Here is a 22,129-nt window from a genome sequence, read left to right on the forward strand (position 1 = left end):
CCAAATAAATAGACGATTTGAGTGAATTAGATACTAGTTGAGTTGGATGGATTAAGTAGGTTGGGTGAGAAATTGACAAATTACCACCCCTAAAAACATGTATAAAAATTAAGGGTTCATTATGTTTGATTTAAAGGAAAAAATAGGGAAAGTAAGGAAAAGGCAAGAAAACCTTTACAAACTCTATATAGATTTTCATACCTTTCCCTACCTTTTCCTTTAAACCAAACATAGCAGTTGGAATCGGAATGATTTCCCCAAGGCCCTAACTATGTAACTTAGTACTTTGCTCAGGCGATCGCATCCAGTGTCATTTTGTATCCAACATTAGGGTCCAAATTTGAGCTGGGTTACACGTTGCAATAATAGGGATGTTTGGATTCTGGCCAACTCTTGTAAACTGAAGAAAATCCCTCGTTATCTATGAGAACCTGACTACAGACTACCCCAACCTTTACGTTTATTTTCAAGAACAGTGTAAATAAAACATGAAAAAAGAAAAAAAAATTAGAAAAAAAAGCTAAAAGAAAGAGACCTGCGTGTCCTTCCATGTTCTTCCTACACCATATGCGCAAATATAGTAGGTGTTTGATACAGAAATGTTGTATTGTAACTGTATTTTAGGTTGATCAATACAAAATTATGTGAGATTTTTTAACTAAAATATTTTGAATTGATAAACACAAATTACTATTTTTATTTAAAATGTTAAATTGATGTTTCTCAGACACATAATATACATTTTTCTTATTGAAATGACACTCACATATAATGTGGCAACGCATAATTCTCATTGATCAACCCACAAAATCAACTGCAATGCCACGGTACCAAACACCTCCATGGTGATTTGGAAATAAACCAGAAGCCCATCTAAAATCTTCAAATAATTTTTCAATGCCAACGTATTCATTAGGTCTACAGTCTACTAATGGAGGAGATCAGATTCAGTGCTTACAAGACATTTGGGATATCACCATACATGTATACTTTTTTCATGTATATTTTTTACTCATGAAGAGATATTCCCAATGCAAGGCTGCAAGAGATCGACTGTACACGAATGATATAAACACGGTCTTGTAAAGACCAAATCCGATTTTATAATCAAGTATGGCCAATTCAATCATGGGCTTTAAAGTGGACCGAGCCCACACCAGACACAGTGAAAAATGCCAAGGGGTCACTATTCAGGAAATGGAAATTGGTCCCCATTTGCCCATTTGCCATTACACTCCCCCCCCCACCCACCCCTTTCTCTCCTCTTTTTCTTTGCTGGACTTTCACAGAAAAAAGGTCCTTCGTCAGGTCAAGCAGAGACCTTCCCTACACAGTGTGCTTTTGCCATGTAAATCTGGCTGATCAGAACTGTAACTTGAATTTAGAGTATTTAGATTGACCATGTTTTCAATCCCCATTAACACTATACTACACCTTATATTTATTTTTCCCTGTTGATTGTAGCCATCGTGTTTTAATTTAAAAACTGCCTACAAGGCCACAATGGCCTCTTTGGCACGTGGTTAAGGCTTTCATACTTAATTTCCTTTCAATGATAGAAGCTGTAGAGGTGAACAAACACGGGCATTTGGTGCCCCCCCAAAAAAACCCTATTACGTCAAAAATTCCTGCATCATTGTTGGATTGGAGATTAACCCATCTTAATACATTGCTCAGAGCATCAGACGATCAGACCGATATCGTTTTGGCTGTTGGGGGCTAACAGCTTATGCTGGTGAGAGAGTTTTTAGAGTGGACACGTTCACCTATTCACCCTCGTATCTTTCATTTTGGTCAAAATAAAATATATGATGCAATTACTAATTTATCTACTCTTAGTAACGTGGTATTTTCAAGAATGTTATCAACAGCATAGGCAGCCAAAGTTTTTAGGATCAGACCCAATGTTGTTATTCAAAAAACTTTGACCGTTGAACCAGGCTGTTGAAAACATTCTTGGGAATGCCATGTCACATTACCATGAGAATGGGAAAATAGTAATTGTCCCTAGACCAAAAAACATAAACATGGGCGTGAATTATTGGTGAAACGCGCCCAGTCCAAAAACTCTCTCAACAGCCTACGCTGTTGCGGTTGTTGGCACCCAACAGCCAAAGTTACCTGGTCCTTACTTGTCTACGTGCTCCCCACGCTCATGTGCTTCCTTCACGTTGTAAAAGGTATCCAACTAATTTATCAAGACCAACACACGCATCACTTTACCATCCTTTTATGGTTTTATAGCATTGGCCCTGTTGGTGGCCACCTGGATAAAATGAGAGATCTAGAGAGCAATGAATTCTAGCATAGTCTAAGAGTACAACACGCAGAGGGGACATCTGTCAGGAAATGAAAAACAATGTAAATGGCCCCATTGCCATTGGGCATTGCACTACTTTTTCTCTTTCTTTAGAGGAATCTTCACAACCCATGTAAACTTCCTGTTCCTGGTATCTTTACAATATGAACAGGGGATGTTCCTTGAGACAGGTGCACAGATTCTTTTTGTTTATCCAAGTTGCTTTTTAAGGACTGGATTGGCCCTACTCGATCTATAGAAATGTGCTTAGCCAAATCAATCAAAACCCTGGACACCTGCAGCTTTGATTTAGGAAGCTATCTCGAGTTCAAGTGTTATAAGGTTATGGGCCTTACAGTACTTTTCTTTTGATAAATGGGCTTTGCGTTACTTGTCCCTTCTTTAGTTGTCAGCTATTCATGCCAGGCATCACATCATCACTGAGACTGATTCTGTGGTTTTTATGGTGATTTTGTGGTTGTGATTTGTAAAACAATCTACTGAATGGTGGCCACAAGGCCCTCGACCATCCAAAACCAGGTTGAGGTTAGTCTAGAAGGAAATGTTATATGACACAATCCATTAAGCCCACCTAACTTCGACAGCCCAGCTACAACTCAATCCCATTCGAGTTCTTTAATTAAGGTTTTAAAAACTGACCCAGAATCAAAACCGTTCTAGCCACCGGTTTTCAGGTTTGACAGTTTGATCATCCAGTTTGAATAGATGGTCTGTTTCAACTTAAAAAACAAAAAATAACTAAAATGGCTAAAAATTGTTGAATGGATTGAATGAATTGTTGATCAATTCAATGTTTTTTGGCCAAAGACCAGGTATACGATAAATTAGAACCAATTGCCTAAACGGTTCCTAAACCAAACCAACCATCCAGGTCAGCAGTGATTCAAAAACACTATTTTATAGAGTTCAAATTTCATACACACAAAATCCTCCTCGCACCCACCTCATAGCATATTGCAGCTGCAGATCTAGAATATTTCTCATATTTGTATGTTTTCATTTTTGGGGAAATGCTTCCAACGCACAACTGCAAGTGTTACGAGGATTTTGTAAAGAAGAAATCTGAACTCGGTTTTGCATGGATTGGGCTTTCATAGTATAATTAATACTTCATGTGTATATATTTACATCTATTTATTTGTATTTACATTGCAATATTAATATTCTACAATATATTTATAATATTATTTTCAGTGTAGTGTATTTATAATTTATATATTATAAAAAGCACTATATTTGCCTTCAATAATGTGACAGATCATAAAATTTAAATTCAAATAACATATATCTTATATAATTAATACCTACTTTTACACATGAACAGCGTGGGGGACAGTTCTCTTTTATTGTGGATATCGACATTGTCATAGGAATAACCTAAAGAGAATCTAGGGGTGGTGAATAGAGAAATATGGGTGTGTATTTCATTATAAATTAATTGAACGTCAGCCCAAACCCAAAATAAACGTGTAATTATTGGTTCTCTGCAACTGCGACAGGGGGGCCACGCTTGGCCGCAAGCAACACGGGACCTAGATGGCAAAAAAAAAAAAAAGACAAAGGCTGTCACGGGCGTCTTGGGTATTAATTAAACCACAACCTTTGTATTAACCGAAACAGCTCTGAATAGTCTTTGTGCCTTACTCGTTACAGGCTTGTTAGACACTTAGACTTGCTTGCTACCTGAACGGCTATCAGCCTGTCATTCATCTACCTTCTAAAACATACATCTCAAGAAACCATATTGCCTCAAGGTAATTAACCAAATCCCAAATCTGAACTAACTAATCTCATTTCCTGTACAAAATCTACGTAATGCGTGTATTGGGGATGCGAAACTTGGCTACCCAGAACTTTGATATGGTCAAAACTCGATCAGATCATAGTCCCGGCCGGCCAGTTTCTGTAACTCATGATCAGATGGCCTTTCGGCATCAACATTAGGCCGCAGGTCTCGCTACCAAGCTTTACCGGCGGCAGTTAAGGTCCACCTTGTGTTTGAACTCAAGCAGATCGAGGTTGATTGCACATGAGTACGACGGAATGGTAATATATAAGCTGTAATTAGGTTGGGGTGTATAAAATACATAGGGCGACAAAGCTATGAGTCTATGACCCCAGCTTTACATCCAACATTATCACAGTAATTAAGCGATGGAGAAGTGCGAACAAATAGCTAGCTAGGCTCGGCAGAAAAGACTCACACTAAAGCTCTCCTTGAATCCGCCATTCCTAGCCTTAAATCATTTTCTTCGGCCAATTCCCAGATATCTGGGCGGAGCTCCACGACAGAGGCGCGACAAAGTGAACAACTGGAGTGAGAATGGAGCCACATATCTATGCAAGGAGCATGGAAGGTGTGCTTGCACAAGGCTAGCTGCCGAATATCTTCGCCATCAACAAAAACCGACAAGCACACGGAACACTCGTTCAGACTCCTGTACATTATGGGTGTCCTTCCTGCGTTTAAGATCTGCAGCTAATCCCCCATTTGGATTCTCAGTCTCATTCCCGCTGTCCGCTGATCATTTTTCCTGATGGGTCGTCTGATCTTCCACCAAGTCGTCGTAAAGGATGTTGCTGACACCACATGACGAACATTAGGTTGTAAGCTACGAGCAAGACAGCAATCAATGCAATCACCACCAGACCGTAGTGGAAGTGGGTGGTGGAGCTCGGTTTCAGATAGGGTACTGCTGGAGGAGGCAGAGATGCACTGAGATCACTATGAGTGCCTTCCATGGAATGTATAATGTTTGTTTGATATTATTACCTGCAGAATGCTAGCTCTGGGCACTCGAGATCGATGTTCTGGTAATTGTTCCGACCGATGTATATGAATATGTTGGAGTAGAAAAGTCCCCTAATCTTTATAAATAGATTCTAATCTCTTTAGCTATAATAATTGAAGCGAAATGAAGGCTCAAAGACAAAATTAAGTACACTATCACGGGGAAGCCATGGAATACTGATCCAAATGAAAATAAGAGTAATCGCAGCTATGACAGATATGTTCTTGCTTATCCAAAGAAAAAACATATAAATAAACAAAACAAACAAATAAATAAATAAAGATTGAACATGTTATGGCCCGTGCCTGCATATAACAATAAATTAATAAAAGGGTACGTGGTGGTTTCTGCAGAGAGGAGTAATGGTATCAGTGAATCAAATTAAGTTGGGTTAGTGCTGCATTGATGAATCCCCCAAAAGCTAAGCAAGCTATATTTAAGATCAGTTTCAATGAAACAAATCCTTGTGAAAAACAAAAAAAAAGCAAATCACTTTCATAACCAAGAACAAAGGCCAAGGTTTCCTGCACAAAAGAAACCATATCGTTTACAATATGGTTCCAATAGAACAATTCTGTATTGGAGCCGAGGCGATCACGAAGCTCCTATGCATAAAGCATAAAAAGAACAATATAATGGGATAATTTCTGTTAAGCTGAACTGCATGTAGATTTAGCTTGACAATTAGTCGAGTATATCGTTTCCGTTGTTTGAGATTACAAGGGTGATGTTACCGACCGAAAACAAAAAACGTTCGAGAGTAACAAGAATGAGATGGAGAGAAATGATAGCAACAAAAAGTAAAATTAAAATCTCTTCATCTCTCTTTTTAGTTAGAATCTTAGAGAGAAATGCCAGCAATGCCGTAAGATCTTAAACCGTTGGTGCTTTGGACCATTGTTTGACATTTAGAAATTAGAAGGACTATTAGGACAAGGTCGCCATCATGCCGGCTGACCAAGGGTAATTTGGTCATCCAATGATTAGAGTATAAACGGATAATTGGATAAGGCAATATTCAAATTCGAATCCGATTAAAAAAATTTTATATCCGATGTATATTGAAAATTAATATTTGAATTTGAATCCGATTAAATAATTGAATATTCGATTTGATTCAAATTCGATTATTTAATTATTTTAGGTAATTAATAAATATATAAAATAATTATTTTATTAATGTAAAGTATATAAATATATACATTATTTATATAATTTAATTATATATATTATATAAAACATTTAAAAAATTTATATATTATATATAAGAATTAAATAATCGGCCGAATTCGGATATTTATTGAATCTAATCAGGTCATATTCGAATTCGAATCCGATTAGCTATTCGGTATAATAGGATATTCAAATATGACTGGTTAGATATTCGAATTAAATCCGAATTCAATTCAACTATGTCAAATCTCGAATTTGAAGTTGGATTTTTGAATACCGTTGACACCCCTACCAATGATATCACGATACATGACACTACAAAATAGTAGAGTGGCATCTCAGCATCACTAAGCAGACCCCATGAGTACTTTTGATACTTCACAACCGCTTCGACAACCTCAACACCACTTCGGCAGGACGAACTGCGAACAACTAGGCAAAACCTCATGTCGACGTAAAAGGCGACTTGTTTCCACCGGTCTGAACCGACTCTGGTTAGCGACTCGCCTAATGTGCCGAGCAACCTCCCCCTTAAGTGGATCATTGTCTCCAAATTCCTCGGGATCACGACGCCACATAGGAATAGCTAGTTATCACCCTACCCGTTTCAGACGGGATTAGATAAATGTTATCTGCTTACACGAAATCCGCCTCTAGGCATAAAACCACCTCCGAACTAGATAGGACCCAAACGCGTTTCGTGAGGCTCACAACTGCTCATCTATATAAAGGCCCCACCTCTAACTTTATAAGATATATGTGATTTAGCTCTCTAAACACTCAAGCTCTCTAGATTTTTCTTGTAAACAAATACCAATTCACTGACTTAAACATCGGAGTGCCACCTTGAGTCAAGCTACCCGAACACTCTGATATCTGTCTTCTTGCAATTCGGCCACACAACCTAGTTAGTCCAACATCTGAGCTGTCCGCCAACAGCGCGCACCATCATCGGCAAGAGCAAACAACCACCGACCACTAATTAATTCGAAGTTTTTAATCTTTGAAGTTCCGCTTGTTTTGATATAAAATGGGCGAAGATTTTTTATTTTAATCTGAATGAGAAACAAAAAGTGGGAAAAAAAAAAAACAAAGTAAAAGCACATAAAGGAAACAGTCGTTTATGCAATTAGTAGATTAATATTTAATACGTTCAGTTTTCCGATCACCGACGAACCTCATATGATGACTACATCTTTTTGCATGATTCCGGATGGTCGGACCGAAAACTATTCAAGTGACGAATTCAGTTTTAGGGAAAACTGAATTTTTTTCAAAACCATTGATTTTGGTCAACAAACCGTTGATTCGAGCGGTTAACCGTTCGGTGATCGTTGCGCCCAACTTGGTAGCACGGTCGCGGAGGTATGCGTCGAGCTCCCGGTGTACCATACCAATGTATTCGTGGGGTTTTAGGGTTTGACCGATGTCGACGGCCACATCGGATGGGGAGATCATCTTCATCTTAGTGACCCGACGGTCGATAATGTCAAGCAAGAGGTCGAACTCTTCGATCATGCAGAGCGGAATAGCGTCGCCGCATGGCTAGCAATTGTCCAGCTTCCATTCAATGAGGTAAGTTTCAATGCCACCCTTCGCTAGCGTCTCAGCAGCCGAGCCGCCTGCCAGACCTCCGCCGATTACGGCTACTCGGAGGTTGCGATCGGAGAGTTTGGGGCTGGATTTGCTAGCTAAGATACGGAATCTGCGGAGATTTGGTTTGGATGAGAGAGATTTAGTTAGGGAGAGGGAATGGTGATTCTCTAATGTGATTTTCCGGAGGCCAACGAAGCTATTAAGGGTAGCACGTCGGAAATGGGTGGTTTTCCGGTCACAATTGGCGGTGGTGGAAAATGGGGAGTTGATGGCAGTCCAGGATGCCATCCTTGCTGGCCTCTGGTCTGGTATATGAAGTCTCAAGTCTGAATAGAGTAAGTTCAGATTTATTTTTTTAAAATTTTAATTTTTTTTTGTTAGAACGGGCTGGACCGTTCAACCCGATAACCAAATCTCTGACCGGTTCGATCTCGAATCAATTTTAAAAACCATGTATTTTTGTCGGGATTTTAGGAGAATGAGATCCCAAGCATCACTTATTTTAAAAAGCAATAGTTTGTCTGATTTATGATGTGTATGAGTTGGCACTTTGCACACATGGATACAATCCTTTGTCTTTGAACTCAGGATTCAATACTCACAATACCATTGCAAATACTTACCAATGAAACAAGTACTTATTCCCAACATATGATTGCAAGTGGCTGTAAATATAGTATGAACATGGTTTTGTAAGGATTGAATCCAATCTCTATATCTTTCACCAACCATCACAAGTAAAAAAGAAAAGGATAAAACAAAATTCCTCTCTTCTCTTAAACTAGAATCGAGAGAAGCGGGATCTGCTCCTCACAAATGGGCACCTCATAGGTACATCCACCATGCATTGAGAATATCTCCCATGAATAATAATTAATAAGTACGGGAGATGTTCCCAATGCATGGTAGGATGTGTGTATGAGGCACAAGGTGTGAGGAGTAGATCCGGTTTCAATTTGATAAAACTTTGTCTGTACTGTTAGAAGTATCTTTCGCATGACACATCAAGTCAACAATTCATTCAGTTGAATCGGGATCTTCTACCTACAAAACTCTACCCACATTTATCCACAAAACACTACCTCGGTGCAATACTGATAACATTTTTCCATACATAATAAATAACATGTAAGAGTATGAAATATTCCTCATATGTGGCTGTGATCTCATGTGGGTAGAATCGTCATGGGTAGGAGGTCCAGACTCCATTCAGTCTCCTCTTTGTCCTTTTGGTCTAAAAATTTTTGAGTAAAATTACTCCTTTCCCCTACAATTACATCCTCGTTATCAACGGCCCAGGCTGTTGACCCCCGATAAGCCACTATCAACTGTACATAGAAATCTCCCTATGAATGACAGGAAATGTTTATGATGTACAGCTATAATGCCTTTTAAGAGACTTATTGAGAACATATCTGAAGTCTCTTCCGTTCATGATGAAACATTTCTAGGGAATTCAGATTTAATCCTCACAAATTTGTTCTTACAACTCTTGTAGCTGTGAGTCAACTTCATACCGAATTACCGACCAACTTGTGTGAGTTTGCAATTGCTTCAATCGGATTGCCTCAAAAATGCATTCTGGGTTTTTTTTTCTTTTTTTTTTTGGTTTTTTTTTCACAATTAAGGATTGCCTAAAAAAATCCTTCAATCTGCTGTTTGAACGTCAAAGCTTTCATCGTGCAATTCTCGAATCAATGGCAACTTGGCAAGCTCCCAGTGATTGAATAGGATTTTACATATGCCCAACCACATGTTTGGTTGCTTTACATAACACATGGAAGCCATGAGAATAATTACAGGCAACTCCAGACGTTATATCCTCATCAAAACTGAGGGTTTGTTTGGTTTGTAGTCGAAATTGAAATTGAAATTGGAATGATTCATTTCCCTAGTTTATTTAGTTCAGACAAAAATGAAAAAAAAAATTAAAATTAGTAGAAATGGGATTTCATTCTCAAGGGAGGGGCAGGGAATGATCATTCCCTTAATGGGAGAATGTCATTCTAGCATGAATAAGAATGAGATTCTGATTTCGTCCAATCAAACAGTCCATTCCAATTCTAATTCCAGACCCCTATTTCTGCAAACCAAATAAACCCTGAAAACTGAATGTAAATCTTCCCCTGAGGAGGTTCACTTCGGGGAACATATATTTTGCGACAGGTCATAATGTTGGCACACATATCCCTGCACCTTTATAATCACATCTACCAAGGAGTTAATCTCACAACCCCTGAAATAATACAATCAAATGGAATCTGATTCACACCTCCTCCAGAATAGCACCATTGAGATGGTTTCATGGTTGAAAGTGTTGCAAGCAAATCCATAAATCTGTTCCTTGGGATGCGGAGGAAGCCTCTATTATAGAACCGCATCTGAATCTCCTAAGTGCTTCAATTCCATGGCTAGCTCCAAAGGATTTATAGCCTTGTGATTGTGAGCCAGACCACTATGGAAAAGCTTACCTGTTGTTATGGGTGCCAATTGAATTGGATTTGGTCCAATCTGATTTAGTTCAATGTGAATTCATTACAAATGGACCTAATCCAGTTTAATCCAATGAATATTTTGGATTATTTTGGACCAGTTCAAAGACTATCTAGTCTGTTGAAATTCCTATTAATTTAAATTGGTTTCAATTCAAACCTGATCCATTAATATCTATGTTCTTATCTTCTATCAATGGACCAGATATTGGCCCAATCCAATATAAATTCATTATGAACGGACCATATCCAATCCAATATGTCATATCGGTCCATTCAATCCATCTAAATATGTCCAATCCATCCAAATTGATTTTGATTTGGAGGAAGTCCAATCCAAAACCGATCCATAAACACCCCTACCTTTAGCTTTAAGTTTTCAGGATACCATACCACGAACACCAATGCAAGGTTCATTATCTGCGGTATCGATCAAAAACAGAGGACCTTACTTAAGCTTAATTATTAAGCGCAACCCATCTTCTACAAGAGCATCAACTGAACTCCCACAGTCCCACCCCCAAAATTGATGATGAGTTCTCTTCATTTTCCATAAAGACAGCCACCACAGTTGACTTCATTACTTCCAATTCAGGTTTTGTCTTGCCCAGCATTATCATGAGTTCAGTTACTAGTGCTGCATGCATGCCCCAAACTATCGGTTGTTCCACGACCTCGGAGTTCAACTCCGTCGATGCTCAGAGAAAAAGAGGATCAAAATCCCATTCATTCGGATTGGCCGTGACAACGTCCATGTGACAACCCACAAACGAGAGGATCTTTCCGAGAGCAGTCCCCACTCCCCGGGTACTCGACCATAACGTTACCTCTGCCCTAAAGACCTTAGCATCAAAGGACAAAGGTCCTCCACCAGTGGTGGTACTGGTACCATTAAGGAGTCCATCCAAGACGTGTCTGACTACTCTATCCTCTTCTGGGCTCAGTTCTGAATTTCTGATAGTTTGCTCTGAACGTATTTGGCGTCTCGGATGAGCTTAGAGAAAAGAGAAATAAACGCATCCTTGTCGAGTTGACCCAGTACATCCTTCACAATGGAAGACCCCACTACATTCTGGGCTTTTATTGATAGTAAGCAACTAAGCACCTTTCCTATATACCATCCAGAAACCTCCCAGTTCCCAGTACATTCTGGGCTTTTTTGATAGTAAGCAACTAAACAGCAGAAGTGGTTCCTCAAAATGCTTAGCAGCGGGAAGAATTATAAGAACATAGAAAATCCTACTCAAGAAAAAAGAAAATGACTGAACACCAAGGAACTAGGATTTTATTCCAATCCGATTCAAATTAAATCCAATTAATTCTAATCAAATTAGTTATTTTTCTTCGCTCTAACCCAATGGTAGTCTGGTCTGGTCTATTCCATCAAGCATCAGTCACTTTCACTATCTTTAGATTAATAGGAGATAAGGGCAACTTTTGGGCCCTAATATATAATACTTTTAATAAAATTTAAAAAATAGGTTAATTTTTTAAAAATAATATCAATTAAGTTGAGGGCAAAAACACTGTTTATTTTATTCCTCTTCCAATTTATTCATTAACACCACTGTCCGCCGTCACCAACCTTCGGCAACGCCTCCAGCAGCGTTGCCGGAGAAGACTCGTCAAAGAAACCTCCTTGTACTCCGCTCTCTTTAAATCTCAATAGTGAATACGATTGGAAGTAGTAAGGAGATATCCCTTGTTCATCTCTTCATTTTATTTCCCAAGGTTTCTATATTTTCGGTTTTGTTGTCTGTGTGAAGTGTGAACAAGGAACATGGAGAGAGATATTTCATCAAACTTTGTTGCTAAGCATCTGGCCTTCTTTTGCCTACCGCTTCACTGGACCGGGAAATGAAGATGGTTTCTTCAACCTCAACATCCTAGGGGCGGCGGGTTTCCATTTCCTCACTGCATCTGGCATAAATCAAGAAATTACTCCATTTGATATCGGAATTCCACTAATTTCGGTGTCAGATCCTGTGGCTTTCAGCTTCTTCAATGACTCTCTCGCGCCTCCTCGGAACAAAAATATCATTGATTGTGATGTAGACGGAGATCAACCACCGAAATGCTCTATCAGCTTCATCAACTCGCAGAAGATAATACTCCCCAAACCCGAGCCATTCGATGAGCAACTGATGAATCCCATCGAAATGTGCAGCTTCATATCAGAAAGCTTCGATCAGACTCTACCTCTTTGCGATTGGAGATTTCATCGGTTACCGGAGCTCCATTCTATCGAACAAGCTTCTAAGGATCCGGGAATTTCGACTAGTTCTCATATGCAGCAAAACAAGCTTGCCATCGTCGAATCTTCTCTTTAGGTAAATCTCCAATCGTCGTCATCAACCGACTCTTACACACTGGAAGCTATAGTGAGAAACTTCGCGTTACCGAACCTTAGATTCGTTGCTTGGCTACAGGCGCCAAATCGAAGCCCTCTGTCATCGGTTGTAGTGCACATGAGCACATTGGCTATGCAACAGCAGAAGAAGATCGGCGATAGGACGAGGTGCCTGTAGAAGCTGATGCCATGGGACAAGAAGATGAGCATGGCGACGTTGCTGGAAGAGGCGTACAAGTACATAGAATTCCTGAAGGCGCAACTTAGAGCACTGCAAACCATGCCATGTCAATCGAGCATCGAGTGGGAGGTGCTACTAGGAAATGTTAGTTTGGAGCTTGGTGGGTTGGAGAAACTGAACCAACAACAACTACTGCAGGTGCTAGTGAATTCTCCCGTGGCACAGACCATCCTGTACTCCAAAAGACAATGTGTTTTCTCATGGGAACAGCTGCTTTTGCTAAATAAGATCACTTGAGAACAAAATATTCCAGAACAATAGACCTTATTGTTAGGTTCTTCTTCCTCTTCTTAAGATCCTTAAAGCGGCAGTGTTTGGAAACGAGATGGGCGGAGGTGGCAAAGTTGGGCAGAGGTAGAGGTGGAGGAGGCAGAGGTAGGCAGAGCCATTGCCGAAGGTTGCCGGAGGCGGTGGCGGGCGGCGATAGACTGCAACGCTGATAAATAGATTACAAGAAGGAGAAGATGAACATCATTTTTGTCCTTAATTGATATTATTTTTAAAAAATTAACTTATTTTTTAAATTTTATTATAAATATTACTTTTATTGATATTAGGGCCCAAAAGTTGTCCTTATCTAGCTATTAACCCATTTTTTAATCTTTAAGGCAGTGTTTGGTTTGAAGGAAGATAGGGAAAAGAAGGGAAAGGTAGGAAAACCTTTACAAACCTTGTATAAGCTTCCCTATCTTTTTCTTCTTTTCCTTCAAACCAAACATTGCCTAAAGGTTCTCTATTTCTGCCTTGTAAAGCAATAGATGCCACCTCATTCCATTGCATACTTTGTGTTCTGTAATGGCATTGAAAGCAACCTCCCTTCGGTAAAATCAAGTAATGCAGGAACCAGAAGGCAGATGCTTCCAATTTTCTTACAGTCTGTTTGGTTGCCAAGAAATAGTGGGATGAGAAGGAATGAGATAACAAAGGAAATTTTATTTCTCATTTTGGCATCTTATGTTTGGTTGTTGAGACCAATTATTCTGCAAAATTTGTTTTCCAGTGTTTGATTGTTGAGAAAATTTTGCAAGATACTTGATTTCATTCCCCTTCAACCATTAACAACAGTGGAACATGAACACCCATGGTTGGCTCCTATATTCCCCTTCAATCATTATCAATGATGATGACAAAAGTTTAGCAAGGTTTAAAACTGCATATCATGAAAAAAAAATTACAAACTTGTTAGATCTGCAACGATGAGAACAGAAGTTTAAGCAGATCTACCAACATTTGGCTCTCAAAAGGAAGGCTAAGAAGTCAGGGATGCAAAGAAAAGCACCGAAGTTTTAGAGAAAATACAAAAAAAAAAATTACCGGAGAGAAACCGCACACAATAAGGTCTGAAGCTCGACTTGGAAGATATAAAATAATGAATTTTCAAGGAAAAAATACAAAATGGCTAAAAAACGTGAATCAGAGATGGAGAATAGAGGTCTTAGATTCGTTAAAGGTGAAGAAAACAGTGGTTGGAGATTTGATTGTAAGACCATGTGAATGGAGATGTCGACAGTGGTTGGAGGTGAAAGGAGGTGTCACCTTCGACATTTGTCTCGCAGACTTATCGTTTTCATTTCTCAGCAGGGTTACACCTATCTGGCGAGAACCAGCATCTATAGTTTTGGAATGTAAGTTCTCATCCCATTCCATTGTTTCGACTAAAACAAACGACAGAAAATAGGAATCTTATGCAAATATTCATATTATCTCATCCCGTCACAACAACCAAACATACCATTAGTTGGAAAGTTGCTTAAAAGTTGATCAGTATAAATTTCTTTCCCCGAACATTGGTTTTGGGTTAACGACGAAATTCATTCAATCCGTTTGCAGCAAAGATCCACATAAAACATGGTGCTGCTATAACTTCAAACCACCAATGCCACAGCTCACAAGGGAAGTGAACAATTGAAATTGAAATTGAAATTTGAAAAAATATCAGCAAATTTAAGTAGACCAGCCCTACTGGTTTAGCAATCAGAACATTTGAAATTGAAAAATCAAAAAGCCAAAAATGCATAATGGAGTATTTTCAAAACTAAATATAAAGAAGGGAAGTATATAACTAAGTATGAGGAGGGACGCAAAAAAAGGCTACGCAAAACTGGAAATAATAGTCGACCACCTTAGTCGACTTCCTCGATCTTGGGCCCAGCACCACTTCCACCAGCCGAAGGCCCATCATCGCTCATACCTCCGCCCATGTCACCACCAGCACCCTGGTACATCTTGGCGATGATGGGGTTACAGATGCTCTCAAGCTCCTTCATCTTGTCATCGAATTCGTCGGCCTCGGCGAGCTGGTTGCTGTCCAGCCATTGGATAGCTTGCTCGATGGCATCCTCTATCTTCTTCTTGTCTGCTGCAGCAAGCTTGGAGGCAATCTTCTCGTCCCTCACGGTGTTCCTCATGTTGTATGCATAATTCTCCAACGCGTTCTTCGACTCCACTTTCTTCTTGTGCTCCTCGTCCTCAGACTTGTACTTCTCCGCATCTTGCACCATTTTCTCGATCTCCTCCTTAGACAATCTACCCTTGTCGTTGGTAATAGTGATCTTGTTCTTCTGCCCAGTGGTTTTGTCCTCCGCGGAGACGTTCAAAATACCATTTGCATCAATGTCAAAACACACTGTGATTTGAGGAACACCCCTGGGAGCAGGTGGGATGCCGGAGAGCTCAAACTTACCCAACAAATTGTTGTCCCTGGTTCTCGTTCTCTCTCCCTCATAAACTTGGATCAACACTCCAGGCTGGTTGTCGGAGTAAGTAGAGAACACCTGTTCCTTCTTGGTAGGAATGGTGGTGTTCCTAGGAATCAAAACAGTCATGACACCTCCAGCCGTCTCCAGACCAAGAGATAGAGGAGTAACATCGAGAAGGAGAAGATCCTGAACCTTCTCATTGCCCTCTCCACTCAGGATGGCTGCCTGGACAGCAGCACCATAAGCAACGGCCTCATCTGGATTGATGCTCTTGCATAGCTCCTTCCCGTTAAAAAAGTCCTGCAACAATTGCTGGACCTTAGGAATCCTAGTAGATCCACCAACAAGGACAACATCGTGAACGCTGCTCTTGTCCATCTTAGCATCCCTCAAACACTTCTCAACGGGCTCCATACACTTTCTGAAGAGATCCATGTTGAGCTCCTCAAATCTGGCACGGGTGATTGTAGAGTAGAAGTCGATACCCTCATACAAAGAATCAATCTCAATGGTGGTCTGGGCAGTGGACGAGAGAGTCCTCTTTGCCCTCTCACATGATGTCCTGAGCCTCCTCAGAGCTCTAGGGTTTCCACTGATGTCCTTCTTGTGCTTCCTCTTGAACTCCTGAACGAAGTGGTTCACCATTCGGTTGTCAAAGTCCTCGCCTCCGAGGTGAGTATCTCCTGCAGTGGCTTTCACCTCAAAGATACCCTCTTCAATGGTAAGAAGGGAGACATCGAAGGTTCCACCACCAAGGTCAAAAATGAGGACGTTCTTCTCGCCAACACTGCCAGCTTTCTTGTCAAGACCGTAAGCAATGGCTGCAGCCGTAGGCTCATTGATGATACGCATGACATTGAGACCAGCGATAACGCCGGCATCCTTCGTGGCCTGGCGCTGAGAGTCGTTAAAGTAGGCAGGAACTGTGACAACAGCGTTCTTCACGGTTGATCCAAGGTAGGCCTCGGCAATCTCGCGCATCTTCATGAGGACCATGGATGAGATCTCCTCGGCTGCAAACTGCTTCTCCTCACCCTTATAGGAAACCATAATCATGGGCTTGTCACCAGGGCCAGCAATAACCTTGAAGGGCCACAACTTAATATCGCTCTGAACGGAAGCATCAGAGAATCTCCTTCCAATCAAACGCTTCGCATCTACAACAGGGAATTGAATTTTGAAATAAAAAACAGGAAATTTACATCTATAGAAAACAAGAGAAGTTAACCAATAAATCGGAGTGAAAAGATATCAGGAACACTCTTATCGACTAATTGAGTAACATAACCAAAAATATCAAACTAGAAACCCCTAAAAACATTATAAGCAATAGGATAAGGCCCGTTAAGAAATATACCTTACAAGAGTTAGCAAAAGACATTCACGTCCGAAAACGAAATTTGAGACCTAAGTACCTAACAATTCTGATCTACAAGCAAAATAATACACATAAATTCAAAAGGGCATTCACAGCGGAAAACGAAATTCGAGGCCTAACAATTCAGATCTAAAAGCCAAAAACGTACAAAGAAGTCCAAAAATAGGAATTCTAAATTATCCCATTAAATACATTTCATGTTCAATACATGATAAGCGTAAGTGCGTGCGACGGGATTCTCTGCAAGCAAAAACTCCGCATACACTGCGAAAGCATGAGAATCCAGCCGCACATTAGGAAGATTTCCGGATTAATTTAACACACATGTACAGAAGATATTCCCAATATGCGGCTGGATACTATGTTTGCAGAGTTTTTTTGCATGCAGGAGATCCGGGCTCGAAGTGTCTCCAGTGCTCGACGAAAACAACAACGTGAATCCAAAGTATATAGGGATTAAGGAACAGGTTGAACATTCTCCAATCACGCAAGCAGAGCCTAAAGATATGCATTTTAAGCTGCATAGAGATTGAAAACGTTGCGGCATTTTAGCTCTAGAAAATTAGATATGAGAAAGTTCGGGACCTACCGAATACAGTGTTAATAGGGTTCATGGCCACCTGATTCTTCGCCGCATCTCCGATCAAACGCTCGGTATCGGTAAATGCAACATACGAGGGGGTTGTCCTATTCCCTTGATCGTTGGCAATGATCTCGACACGATCGTGTTGCCAGACCCCGACACATGAGTACGTCGTTCCAAGATCGATTCCGATCGCTGGACCTTCACCTTTTCCGGCCATTTTCCGGGCTTGGGTGGATCAATGAATCACAGAAGAGGGAAAAGAAAAAGGCACAATGGACGAGTGTGAAGCCGAAAGAGATTATGAAAGAATCACTTGTGCTATGGTTTACAAATTGTTTGGAGATACCAAAACTGTACCTTATATACTTCGCGCTTGGTTTACAGAACATTCGAATCATAGCTTTCCAACCGTCCGATCAAAGGCGACGAACGGGTTAAGAAACTTCCATACTTCGGCGGAAAACCTGATATTTCAGTTCCTATAGTTGTTTTGGAGAATTTTCTCTCCCATCGCGGGAAACCACGTGCCACTTTTAATAGTATGTTATGAAACTTCAAAAATTAAATCTAAACCGTCCATCAAGATTTTTAAGAATATCTATTCATTTAGATTCTAATTTTCCGTCAGTTGATTGGGCTGGGCTCGCGGAGACGTAAGGCCGACTATGCATCTGCAAAGCACCATAAACAATAAAAGTCGTCTTCACACAAGTGGGAACATGCGAACCAGAAGAATTTCACACGAAGCTACGATCCCGATAAAAACGCCCCACATAAACATGCGAGACGTTTCCAATTCACGGTTGGACTGTGCTGTAACTTGTAAGACGTTTTTGGGACGCTTTCTGTACGGGTAAATGTGAATTCCGGTTACTATGGCCTGGGTCCACCAACCGCCCAATATTTGTGGATCCAATAAGAACCAGTCCAATTTGAATCCGTATGTTGATGTACTGCGTAGTGGTATCTAATTAATAAATGTTATAATTATTTATTATTTTTTGGATTTTGCAAATAAATAAAATATAAATAAAAAAATATAAACATAACCAAATACATTCCATTTATGTTTATTGAATAAAGGTTTGTATTTTATTTGTTTCTAAAACAGAAAAACACAATAATTGCAGCCTTTTATAACAACTAGATGCTACTTCAGCATAATACTGAATAAATGCCGGCCGTTTGTGGAAGTTTCAAAAAACACAATAACACCTATGTGGCATTATCAAAATAAACATTTAGGAATAAACATAACAAAACCAAACACCCTCATACTAAAACTAGACTAACACAACGAATCCAGTTGGCGATGTTACAAAAACCACTCGGAATCTCCTGTCCACATATTGTTTCCACATCCATCCATTCCCACACAATCCTAAATTCCTAATTCCGTATTGAGAACATCTTAATCAGTTAATTATGGTGGTATTATTTACCAAAAAATACGGTATTCGATTCACACTTCAATTTTTTGGTAAATTACAAAAACCCCTTGTTAGAGGGTCAGTCACAAATAACCCTTGTATTTTTTATTTGTAGCAAAACCCCGTATTTATCACTTATAGAAAAAACCCACTTGAATTTTTAGTTGACGAAGATTGTAAATGCAGTTGACAAAAGGTGTTAAATGATCAAAATATGTTTTCGGTAATTCAAGGGGTGTGAACTGAAATTTTCAAAATCATAAAAAAAAAAAGGAAAAAGGACAAAGGACAAAGCCATTCCCCTTTTATATTCTTTGTCCATTGTCAATTTTTCTCATAAACCCTGACCTACATAAATATAATGCGAGGGAACAATTTGACAACAAGTAACCATGATATCTCCACTACATGTATTTCAAAAAGAAAATGTGACTTGGGAGGTTTAAGCCGTAGTAAACTATTTTACAAATTGAAGAATTAATAATCTATCCATCACATTTAATTATAATTTGTATAATATATTTATAGTGTTTGTGGGGATCCGTGCGATACATGGGATTTATTAAGCGAAAGCTAAATAATAAAAATAGTTATTTATTAAAATACCTTTTATAGTTTTATGGATTTACTAAAATCTATCCTATAGTTAAAATTTTACTAAAACACCACTTATAATTTGCAAGGGAATTAATCAATCTTCCGTTAGATAATAGTGGAAATGACAGTATTGATCTTAATGTTCATTTAAATAAATTAAATCAAAAAATTTAAAAATAAAAACTATCATTTTTGCGATTTATAAGGCACGAACAACCACTCTATTGGTTATATTTGGTTAATTTTATTTTCTGTACAAAAAAAAAAGTTGATAAGGGTATTTTTAGAATAAAAAATTATAGGCCTAATGGCAAAACAAACACTCCTTAATGAAATGTTGATTAAGTAAATAAGTTGTAAAATGTATGAGATGTTTTAATAAAATGAAATCTATAAGGTAGGTTTAAGTAAATATATAAAACTATAAGATGTGTTCTAGTAAATGACCCTAATAGAATCATATAAGAGTATACAATTATTTTATATTTTTTAACTTTTTAAATAATTAATAATAATTCATATTTTATATACTACTTTTAATAAATTTTTTATAATATAAAAATAACATTAATTCAGTTAGGTTTATTCATCAAATTGATGAAATCGACCAACCCGATCAACTTGACCTAAGTTGGTCAGTTCTCTAGTATTTTAGGTCGGCTTTGGTTCAAAAACTTCCCAATTTGACCAAGTTGGGTTAATTTCACTTTGGCCATTTGTAAACTAACAAAATCGAATGACCTAACCATGGATATATATATATATATATTATATTTTGAATATAATTTTAAACATGGAAAAGTGGGAAATTTTCCATATTTCTTAGTCTAAAATGTTTTATATCATAAATCTAATTTTTAAATTTATTTTTTAATAATTGCACTATAATTTTTAAAATTAAATTTATTTTTTAAATTTAAATCTCTTGAACCGACTAACCAAACCAAAAAATCAACCCAAACGATACAACTTGAGTGGGTTAGTTTTTACAAAAGGTCAATCACTTTTAGTTGACCAAGTCAATTTGGTTGGCCAAATAGTCTACAACCGAACCGAACCAGCTCATGAACACTCATAATTTCAGCTAAATTAATAGTCACATCTCTGATAAACAACAATAGTTTAATCTCCAATAATTACTGAAAATTTATAGCAAAAATACACAATTATTAAAAATATATTGATAATGAAAAAATACAATAAGTACTAAAAATATATTAACTTAGTCAATAAATAGTATAATCTCAAATAATAGTTTAATCTCTAATACATATTAATCAATAAATTATAAAACAAATACAATAAATTAAATATCAAATTTAATAATAGTAGTTTAATCTCCAATTATTATTGATATTTTTTCGTTAAATAACAATACAAAATAAATTCATAAATAATCTTTGAAAACACATTTATCACAAAAATATAATAAATAATAAATGAAATACAATAAATATTAATTTTAGTGTATATAATTGTATAATAAATACAGAATAAGAGTTTAAAATTATTATTAATAAATATTTTTTTTGAAAGTTATTTTCTCGATTTATTACTTGATATAAGTGAAATTAGTTATTTACAATATTATGTAAAAATATTAAATTATTATTAATTTCAATATTATATTATAATTATTTTTTTGCTTTAAATAATTTTTTTTTTAAATTTATTACATAATTTCGTTATTTTAAATATCTAAAATCTAGTTATGATAAATATCTAGTTGTTTAAATATTTAAATAATCTATAACATATTTAAAATTTTTTGTTATTTGAATTTTATTTATTTAAAGCTATTACATATTATTAAATATTTGAAAAACATTTAAATTTATGATCTGGAAAAACATAATTTAAATTGTTAGTACATAATTTCGTGTTATATTTTGTAAAAATATAAAGTTATTTATTAGATAATTTTGTTATTTTAACTATTTAAAATATAGTTATGATAAGTATTTAGTTATGTAAATATTTAAATAAACTATAAAATATTTAAATTTGTTGCTATTTGAATTTTATTTATTTAATGCTATTACATATTATTAAATATTTGAAAAACATTTAAATTGATAATCCAAAAAAACATGATTTAAATTGTTAGTACATAATTTCGTGATATATTTTGTAAGAATATAAAATTATTTTTTGTGTTTTTAATAAATATTTTAATATTATTATATAATTTTGTTGGAATATTTAAGTAGTTCTTAAATTTTTAAATCCAAACTTTCCTTAGATAGATATAGATAAAAAGTAGGGGAGAGGATAAATAGGAATTAGAGATAATTTATGAGATACACTATCTACTAAATTAGAGATAGTTTAGGAGATAAATATGAATTAGAGATTGATGTTGCGCAATCTGGCTACTCCTAGCTGGTGGTGGCTTAGCTTCCATTAGACAACAGATGTGGAGAATCTGTGCAGAAAGAATCAGAGAACCCGGGGGTGCTTACTCGGCGAGGTCGC

General features: G+C 37.5%; 1 protein-coding gene and 1 pseudogene across 3 annotated transcripts; both read right to left on the reverse strand.

Annotated features, from left to right (window-relative positions):
- Positions 1-10,017: 10,017 nt before the first annotated feature.
- Positions 10,018-14,611, reverse strand: LOC104594971 (acetylornithine deacetylase pseudogene; annotated as a pseudogene).
- On the reverse strand, positions 13,976-18,004 carry LOC104594972 (heat shock cognate 70 kDa protein 2-like). Of its 3 annotated transcripts, XM_088896977.1 has the most exons (3): positions 17,631-18,004; positions 15,087-16,820; positions 13,976-14,114 (listed from the first exon to the last, which is right to left on the reverse strand). In XM_088896977.1, exons 1-2 carry the CDS (start codon positions 17,842-17,844, stop codon positions 15,088-15,090), a joined length of 1,947 nt encoding a protein of 648 aa, XP_088753103.1. In that variant the 5' UTR covers positions 17,845-18,004; the 3' UTR covers positions 13,976-14,114; position 15,087. The 3 variants fall into 3 exon arrangements, with proteins under 3 accessions (XP_088753103.1, XP_088753102.1, XP_088753104.1); XM_088896976.1 differs by lacking the exon at positions 13,976-14,114 and having other exon boundaries at positions 14,858-16,820; positions 17,631-18,003; XM_088896978.1 differs by lacking the exons at positions 13,976-14,114; positions 17,631-18,004 and adding an exon at positions 17,021-17,098 and having other exon boundaries at positions 14,858-16,820.
- Between the last annotated feature and the right edge of the window lie 4,125 nt (positions 18,005-22,129).

Source organism: Nelumbo nucifera, chromosome 2 (genome assembly GCF_055504915.1).
Source record: "Nelumbo nucifera cultivar China Antique chromosome 2, China Antique-T2T, whole genome shotgun sequence".
Taxonomy (NCBI): domain Eukaryota; kingdom Viridiplantae; phylum Streptophyta; class Magnoliopsida; order Proteales; family Nelumbonaceae; genus Nelumbo; species Nelumbo nucifera.